Below are 9,119 nucleotides of genomic sequence, written 5' to 3'. Positions count from 1 at the left end.
TGTGGGGAAGGCCACCGGGCCTTTGATGAGTTTTAATCCCGTGCCTCAGATCCCTGCCGCCAAATATTTTCTCAGATCAAGTCACAGCTGCATGCGCTTTACACTGTGACCCTCATAAACCAATATTCACGGAACCGGATCTGGGACGGGCCTCTCGCCTCGGCTGAGGTGCGGGAGCAGGGTGGCCGTTTGGCCGGGATCCGGATGGGCTGGGCCCTGCCCGGGTGGGAGGGGTGGCTGGGAACAAGGGGAGGGCTGGTGTCCAGGGTTCTCAGGGCCAACAGGGGACGCATCGCATCTCGGAAGGGGATGTTGAAAAATCTGTGGCTGGAGGGCTGGGGAGGGCCGGGCGGCCGAGGGGACCGGACTCCTGACCCAACCGCCAGGCTCCTCGGGGATGGGGTCCGGTGGGGAAGCAGTTAATCAGATACCTACTCTGTGGGGCCCTCATTTCCTTGGGTGGGGAAATGGGGAGGTGTGACGCCCCAGTGGGATACAGGCTCCCTGTCCCCTCCCCATGCTCCTCCAGCTGGCAGCTAACACCTGTCCCAGGCCATTCCTCCAGTGGGCTCGGTCGTGCGGGGTGCTGGCCTAAGGGGCGGGGATCCCCCTCCCCGTTGCCCAGGCTGCGTTTCTGACGGGCTAGGCCGGGCCCCCAGCGGGATGGGAATGGGGCACAGCGGGTGGGGGGCGCGTGGGCCCCAGGCAGTGAGGGCTGTGGCCTGACCCTTAGCTGAGCTTCTCCAGGACCTCCCGGACTTCACTCGGGTTGTAGTTCCACGGGCCCGGCCCACCCTGAAAGAAAAACCAAGACCCGTCGGGACTCCTCACCCGAGACGGGTCAAGCTGAATTCCAGCCCGTTAGGCCTCCTCACCTGAATTGGGTCAAGCTGAATGCCAGCATGGGCAGTGGCCTCCTCCTCCCACTGGGGCCGCAGGCCCCAGCCGGGTTCACCCTACATCACCCAGGCCTTGGGGTGAAACTGCCCCTCCCCCAGTGACCCTCCATCCCGGTTCCCGGTTCAGGACTCCAACCCCAACGGGGCCACCGGGCGTTGGTCACCTTCCTGCCTGGACACCCACCCTTCCGTGGTCAGTGATTGTCCTGGCCAATGAAACACCCAGGCCCCCTGACCCAAGGGCACAGGGAGAAAGCAGAAGTCTTCCAAAGCCCAGAGGTCCCCACGCCTCTAGCTTGTCTGAAAGTTTGTTCTACCAATACCATCAGAGAAAGAGGGAGAAGCAAGGTCACTGGGAAAGACTCCCATGATAGGCCAGCTGATTGGGAACACCCAGGAGAATTCAAAAAGTGTTGAGATGCGTCTGCCTGGGAACTCGCCCGGTGGCAAGAATGCAATTAGGTAGGAGGTGGGAGCTGCAGTGGGAGAATTGCCTGAACCCTCAGCCTGACAAACCCCTCCCCGCCTAAAGTAGTGGGTGCGTGCATGTGGTGGGGCATTGATGAGTAGCTTTCAGAGCCCTGTTACAATGATGTTATTATGATGTTATGGGGTGATGATCATTCACCCCGGGACGGAGGAAAAAGGAGTGTGGTTTAGAAAAAGTTAGTATGGAAAAGAGGGAGGAAGCAAGAGATCTTGGGACCACCTGCCAGCTGATCACCTCCTGCCCCACTCCTACGTGGTGGAAGGGGATGGGGATGGGGGCCCTGCTATAACAGGTAATGCAGCAACCCCGCTTTGAGGGCCCACAGATGTTAGAACTGGGCGATTCTAGCCTATTGCTTTGGCCTGTAATTTATGTAGGCTCCTTTTCACATTCCTTGCCCTTGTCAGCTCAAACCCTCACTGGCCCCCTGACCCAGGCATCTTATGGTCAGGTGGCCGGGGCAGCAGGCCGAGCTTCAGAGGGACCTGGACCCGGGGGGGTGGGGGGGGACGACAAGGGAGACCCTCAATCTCTCCATGCTGATGGCCTTGGCCCCGACGGCTCCCTGGGGCGCTGCACCCCCTTTCTGACCCCTCTAGCCCCCTGGAGAGGGACTGCTCCGCTCTCTTCAGGGGACGGTGGGGATGGTGGCTTCAAAAGGGGGCTCGGTGGGAGGGTGCCCATGACTCTCCCCATCCCTGTGAGGGGGCAACCTCGGGGGGAGCAGGGGGGATGGGAACTGGCCAGGAGGCAGGACCCTCTGCCTAGGGACCCATCTGTCACCCTCCAGCTGGGGGAGGAGGGGTCCGATCAGTCACCAGGAATTCTCCCTTCCCCATCCCCAACTCTCCCCCAGTGACCCAACCTGGACCACCCCGCGGCCCCGACTTCCGCCACAGTGACCCAGCCCGGACCCCCCAGTGCTCCCCTCTCCGTCTCTGACTCACCCTCAATGACCCACCAGCCCTGGCTTCTCTCTGCTTCGCTCCCTGAGCCAGTGTGGGTCCTGCCCCGGGGGAGGTGGGGCTGAGCCAGGACACAAGAGGGTGACGCCAGCTCAGGGGCCCAGTCTCCCAGCAGCCCCGATGACCATGTACATCCCCGGGCCTCGAGTTTACCTTGTAAACGACCTTCCCTTCCCGCAGCAGGTAAAGCCTCTCGGGCAGGGCGGCATATTGCCGGCTGCTGGCGTTATCCATGGTGTCCACCACCACCGGGCAGCGGGGGCCCCTGGCCAGCAGCAGCCGGGCAGCCCGCTGCCGCTCTTGCAGGCTCCGGTGGCTTGGGATGTCCACGTTGTTGGCGAAAGCCCAGCCATCTGGAGAGAAGCCAACGGAGGGGCCGGCACTGCCGTTTCTGGCTCCGTGCCAACCAGGGGCCCTGCCCCTTCTCGGTGCTTGGAAAAATGCCCTGTGCCCGTTGGCCCACCCACCCCCGGTGCCACCGGTACCGTCGGCTTTGGCCCCTGACGTGATTTCAAGAAGACTTCGATGATGGAGGAGAGAGACCATTTTGTGAGGGAGGGGCTGAAATTCCCAGCCAGTTTGGGGTCAGGGCACATTCTGTCCCTGATCTGCACGGATGGCTCACCGGGCCCCGTTTCCCTGCTGGCGGGCCACGAGGCTGCCCTCTCCCAGGCCCCCGCCCCATCTGCCTCCTCAGACCGGAGGTCCCGGCTGATTTCGGCCCTGGCAGAGTCGTAATGGTTTTCGGTTAGGAGCTTAGCTGCCATCCCCCTCCCCACGGAGCCGCTGGCATTGACCTGCTCTACCTGTGGGATGAGCTTCTTCGATGTAGATGATGAGAAAATCAGCTATGGAGTTGAAATCCTGGACGAGTTGGTTGAACTGGTCGAATTTGAAGAGAAAGGAAGGTCAGGTGCAACTCCCGAAGGTCAGGACCAGCGGCCTGCTCCCTGCAAGGAAACCAAGGTCTGTGCAGCCACCCGGGGGCCGGGATGGGGATGGAGGCTGGGGTCGGACTGGGGGGCCGGACTGGGGCCGGGCTGGGGGTGGGGGCAGGGATCAGGGTCAGGGCCTGGGCCGGGTGGGGGAAGGGGGTCGGGGCTGGGGGCTGGGGGCTGGGCGTGAGTTGGGATCAGCCTAGCTTCAGGGCCTGGGATGGGGGTTGAGCCAGGCTAGGTTCGGAAGGAGGAGGTGGGCTTTTACTACTGCATCAGCTTCCTCGCTGACCTCCCTGTCTCCTGTCTCACCGCATTCTAGTCCATACTTCACTCTGCTGCCCGGATCATTTTTCTACAAAACTGGTTCAGTCCACGTCTCCTGACTCCTCAGGAACCTCCGGTGGTTGTCCATCCACCACCGCATCAAAAAGAAACTCCTCACCCTTGGCTTTAAAGCACTTAAATCATCTCCCCCCACCATCTTCCCTTGATGAGCTACTACAACCTAGCCCACTCACTTTGCTCCCCAGTTCAAACCTACTCACTATATCTCGACCTCAACTATCTCACCACTGACCCGTGCCAAAATCCTTCCTTTGGCCTGGACCTCCTTCCCCGCTTGATATCTGACAGACCACTACTCTCCCCACCTTCCAAGCCTTACTAAAGTCACATCTCCTCTAAGCAGCCTTCCTTCTCTAAGCCCTCATTTCTCCTGCTCCTTCGCCCTTCTGTGTCACCCCTGCACTTGGATCTCAACCCTTTAAGCACCCAAGAGTCACCCGACCCTCAGCCCCTCAGCACTTGATGTCCGTATCCGTAATTTGTTTTAATGTCTGTCTTCCCTTCCAGACTGTAAGCTCCTTGTGGGCAGGGAACGCACCTACCTACTTCGTTGTACTACACTTTCCCAAGCGTTTAGAATAGCACACAAAAAGTGCTCAATAAATGCCATTGACTGATTGATCGATGGGGCTGGGACCAGGACTGAAGCCAGGTTGGGGGGGCGGGGGTTGGGAATGGGGGTCGGAAGCTGGGGCCGGTTCAGGGGACGGAAGCATGGGGCAGACCCTGCTGGATCTCAGGACTGGGAGGTAGTTAGTGTTCTAATAATAGCAACTGTGTTGTTTATTAATAATGGCATTTATTAAGCGCTTTCTATGTGCCAAGCACTGTTCTAAGCGCTGGGAAGGATACAAGGTGATCAGGTTGTCCCACGTGGGGCTCACAGCCTTAATCCCCATTTTACAGATGAGGTAACTGAGGCCCAGAGAAGTAGTCACTTGCCCAAAGTCACACAGCTGACAATCGGCGGAGCCGGAATTTGAACCCATGAACCCATGACTAAGCCACGCTGCTTTTTGAGTGCTTTCTATGTGCCAAGCATGGTGCTAAACACTAGGGTGAATATAGTATAATCAGATTGGAAACAGACCCCGGGGCCTCACTGTCAAAGTAGGGCTGTGGGGGAGTAGTGGTCAGTGAGGAGGGCCTGGGGGCGACGGAGGGAGGGACTGCCCTGCCCAGGGCAGGGGGTGGTTCCCAGCAACGCTGACGGATGGCGGTGACTCCCTGCCCCACGGGATCGGGGCCCCTGGGCGCCTGCCCGGGACTCCTGGCACATTTTCTTTGTAAACGCTGGTGGCGATTTAATGCTAAAGTCCACAGTAAAGGGACTAACAAAGTCCAAACCAGCCTATCTTTGGGCCCCTGACCCTGGCCCAATTTAGACATTCCTCTGGAGAGGAATAGGAATACAAAGGGCATCAACCCCACCCTCACCCACCTGCTGCACATATGGGGCTCACGGGGGCCACATGAGATCCACGGGGCACACACCCTCTGCCCACGGGGGCCACGCACACCGTGTTTGCTCTTAGAATAGTGGTCGGGGGGGTGGGGGGGACACCCTGTCCCCGTTCTCTCCGGCCTCCGATAAACAGGCTGGCCAAGCTAGCTCTCTTCCTCCCTTCAAGGCCCTACTGAGAGCTCACCTCCTTCAGGAGGCCTTCCCAGACTGAGCCCCTTCCTTCCTCTCCCCCTCGTCCCCCTCTCCCTCCCCCCATCTTACCTCCTTCCCTTCCCCACAGCACCTGTATATATGTATATATGTTTGTACATATTTATTACTCTATTTATTTATTTTACTTGTACATATCTATTCTATTTATTTTATTTTGTTAGTATGTTTGGTTTTGTTCTCTGTCTCCCCCTTTTAGACTGTGAGCCCACTGTTGGGTAGGGACTGTCTCTATATGTTGCCAATTTGTACTACCCAAGCGCTTAGTACAGTGCTCTGCACATAGTAAGCGCTCAATAAATACGATTGATGATGATGATGATGGACGGCGATGCTGGCCGGTGCCGTTAGCCCGATCTCCGCTCGCCGGCCACGGGCCCCGGGCTTTGACGTCGTAGAGTCCGCGGAGGCTCCGTGGGCTCTGCAGGACGGGACGGGACGGGACGGGACGGGACAGAGGAAGGGGCCAGGAAGGTGGGGCCTTCCCTCCGACACCTGGCCCGGGGCAAGCTGGGGCAAGTAGCTTCACTTCCAGCTCAAGTCCTACGACCCCCAACCCCCTCCCCTCCCCTCCCCTCCCTCCGACCTCCCCGCCCCCCGCCTTTCAAGCTGGGAGAAGCAGCGTGGCTTAGTGGAAAGAGCAGGGCCTTGAGAGTAAGAGGACATGGGTTCTAATCCCGACTCTGCCGCTTGTCTGCTGATTGACCTTGGGCGAGCCACTTCGCTTCTCTGGGCCTCGGTTGCCTCATCTGTCAAATGGGGATTAAGACTGCGAGCCCCAGGGTGGGTGGGGCAACCCGATTGCCTTGTATCTACCCCAGAGTTTAGAACAGTGCTTGGCACATAGTAAGCGCTTAAAAAAGGCCATCATTATTATTGTTGTTGTTATCATTCTCAGCCCCCTGAACCTAGTCTCTCACCCCGTTGCCGGTCCTCCTTTTCATTCATTCATTCATTCATTCATTCAATCGTATTTATTGGGCGCTTACTGTGTGCAGAGCACCGTCCTAAACTCTTGGAAAGTACCAGTTGGCAACATATAGAGACAGTCCCTACCCAACAGTGGGTTCAGAGTTTAACAGGGGGAGGCAGAACAAAACCAAACATACTAACAAAATAAATAGAATAGATATGTACAAGTAAAATAAATAAATAGAGTAATAAATATGTACAAACATATAAATATATACAGGTGCTGTGGGGAAGGGATGGGGGGATGGAGAGGGGGACGAGGGGGAGAGGAAGGAAGGGGCTCAGTCTGGGAAGGCCTCCTGGCTTCATTCATTCAGTCGTATTTACTGGGCGCTTACTGTGTGCAGAGCACCGTACTAAGCGCTTGGGAAGTACAAGTTGGCAACATTGGCACCAAGTTGGCCCCCCGGCCGGGTGTCCACCCCGGGATCCCGCCCCCCCGGGGTCCGCAGCGGCCCGCGGGAGGCCCAGGTGGGCCAACCCGACGAGCCCGGCGCTCCGAACGGGAGCAAGCGCCCGACGGCCGGCCTCATCCCCGGGCTGCCCCTCCTCCTCCTCCTCCTCCACCTCCACCTCCTCCTCCTCCTCCTCACCTCGGGCGAAGTCCCGGATGCGGCGGGCTCGGCCCCGGAGGTCGACCACGGGGCCGTCGGGGGCCGCCTCCCCCGGGAGCGCCCGGTCCTCCAGCCGCTGCCACTTGACCTTGAGGACGAAGCGGAAATAGTGGCGGCTGAAGAAGGTGGGGCCCCAGTTGTCGTAGGCGAATTGGGGGTGGCCGGCGATGCCGCTGGCCCGGCCCCGGCCCACGATGCGGCGACGAGTGGCGTCGGGGAAGAGGCGGCGCAGCGCCTTGCCCAGCAGCACGTGCACCGACACCTGCAGCAGCGTCCAAACCCGCCGCAGCCACAGGCCGGGCCCCGCCATGCCCCCCCAGGCCCGCCCGAGGACCGGCCCCGGACCCCGGACCCCGGACCCCGGACCCCGGACCCCGGACCGCTCCCGGCCTCACGGCGGGCGGCGGGGAGACCGGGGAGGGGAAGGGAAGGGAAGGGAAGGGAAGGGAAGGGAAGGGACGGGAGGAGCCCCAGGGCCGGGGAGGGGCCCGAGGGGCGGGGGCTCCGGGACCCAATGGACACCTCCCTCTTGGGGGCTGGGGGCGAGCTGGCCCTCTCCGGAGGGAAGGCCCGGCGGAGGGGACAGAGGACCGGGGGAGGGGTCGGGCTATAATCAGAATGATGCCCCTTACTAAGCGCTTACTATGTGCAAAGCACTGTTCTAAGCGCTGGGGGAGGTTACAAGGTGATCACGTTGTCCCACGGGGGGCCTCACAGTCTCAACCCCCATCCTACGGATGAGGGAGCTGAGGCTCAGAGAAGTTAAAGTGACCTGCCCAAAGTCACACAGCTGACAAGTGACGGAGTCGGGGTTTGAACCCATGACCACTGACTCCAAAGCCCGTGTCCTTTCCACTGATGAGGAGGATGATGGCATTTGTTAAGCACTTACTATGTGCAAGGCACTGTTCTAAGCGCTGGGGGAGGTTACAAGGTGATCACGTTGTCCCACGGGGGGCTCGCAGTCTCAACCCCCATCCTACGGATGTGGGAGCTGAGGCTCAGAGAAGTTAAAGTGACCTGCCCAAAGTCACACAGCTGACAGACAAGTGGCAGAGTCGGGGTTTGAGCCCATGACCACTGACTCCAAAGCCCATCTCCTTTCCACTGATGATGATGATGATGATGGCATTTAAGCGCTTACTATGTGCAAAGCACTGTTCTAAGCGCTGGGGGAGGTTACAAGGTGATCAAGTTGTCCCACAGGGGGCTCACAGTTTTAATCCCCATTTCACAGATGAGGTAACTGAGGCACAGAGAAGTGAAGTGACTCGCCCAAAGTCACACAGCTGACAGTTGGCAGAGCTGGGATTCGAACCCATGATCTCTGACTCCAAAGCCCATGTCCTTTCCACTGAGCCACATTGCTTCCCTGTATCACCCAACAGTAAATTTAACTTGGAAACGGATACCACTATCAATCAATCAGTCATATTTATTGAGTGCCTTCTGTGTGCAGAGCACTATACTAAGCTCTTGGGAAGTACAAGTTGGCAACATATAGAGACAGTCCCTACCCAACAGTGGGCTCACAGTCTGGAACTAGTCCTCCGTTGAAGTTTCTGGTGACCGTCTAAAGTCGTTTCATCCAAAATTAATTTTTTGCAAATAGTATGGACTTCTCTGAACTGTCTGTATTCAGTTCAGTTCGGTTCAATTCAGTCGTATTTAATTGAGCGCTTACTGTGTGCACGGCACTGTACTAAGCGCTTGGAAAATGCAATACAGCAATAGAGGGAACCCCTGCTGACAATGAATTCACAGTCTGGAAGGGGGGAGACAGACATCAATACAAGTAAACAGGCATCAATATAAAGAAATAAAATTATCGATACATACGTGCTGTGGGGCGGGGAGAGGGAGCGAGAGTAAAGGCAGCGAGTCGGGGTGACGCAGAAGGGAGTGGGAGATGAGGAAGAGTGGGGCTTAGCCTGAGAAGGCCTCTTGGAGGAGGTGGGCCTTCAGAAGGGCTTTGAAGCTGGGGAGAGTCCTTGTCTGGTGGATTTGAGAAAGGAGGGTGTTCCGGGAAATTCACTATTTATTGTGGTATTGTACTTTCCCAAGCGCTTAGTACGATGCTCTGCAAACCTTATCAAAAACTGATTGAATCCAGTGAATGGGAGAGGAGGGGGGAAGGGAGAGGGGATGGTGGGGGGCAGAGAGGAGAAGGGTCAGGGGACGGAGGGGGTGAGGACGGGGGTCGGGATGGGGGAGGGGGAGG

At 58.3% G+C, this 9,119-nt stretch overlaps 1 protein-coding gene across 1 annotated transcript; it reads right to left on the bottom strand.

Annotated features, from left to right (window-relative positions):
* On the bottom strand, positions 1-7,242 carry DIO1 (iodothyronine deiodinase 1). Its single transcript, XM_038753241.1, has 4 exons — positions 6,878-7,242; positions 3,161-3,304; positions 2,508-2,707; positions 1-795 (listed from the first exon to the last, which is right to left on the bottom strand). Exons 1-4 carry the CDS (start codon positions 7,206-7,208, stop codon positions 730-732), a joined length of 741 nt encoding a protein of 246 aa, XP_038609169.1. The 5' UTR covers positions 7,209-7,242; the 3' UTR covers positions 1-729.
* Positions 7,243-9,119: the final 1,877 nt, after the last annotated feature.

This window comes from Tachyglossus aculeatus, chromosome 10 (assembly GCF_015852505.1).
Source record: "Tachyglossus aculeatus isolate mTacAcu1 chromosome 10, mTacAcu1.pri, whole genome shotgun sequence".
Classification (NCBI taxonomy): Eukaryota; Metazoa; Chordata; class Mammalia; order Monotremata; family Tachyglossidae; genus Tachyglossus; species Tachyglossus aculeatus.
This window is presented reverse-complemented; position numbering and strand designations above follow the sequence as displayed.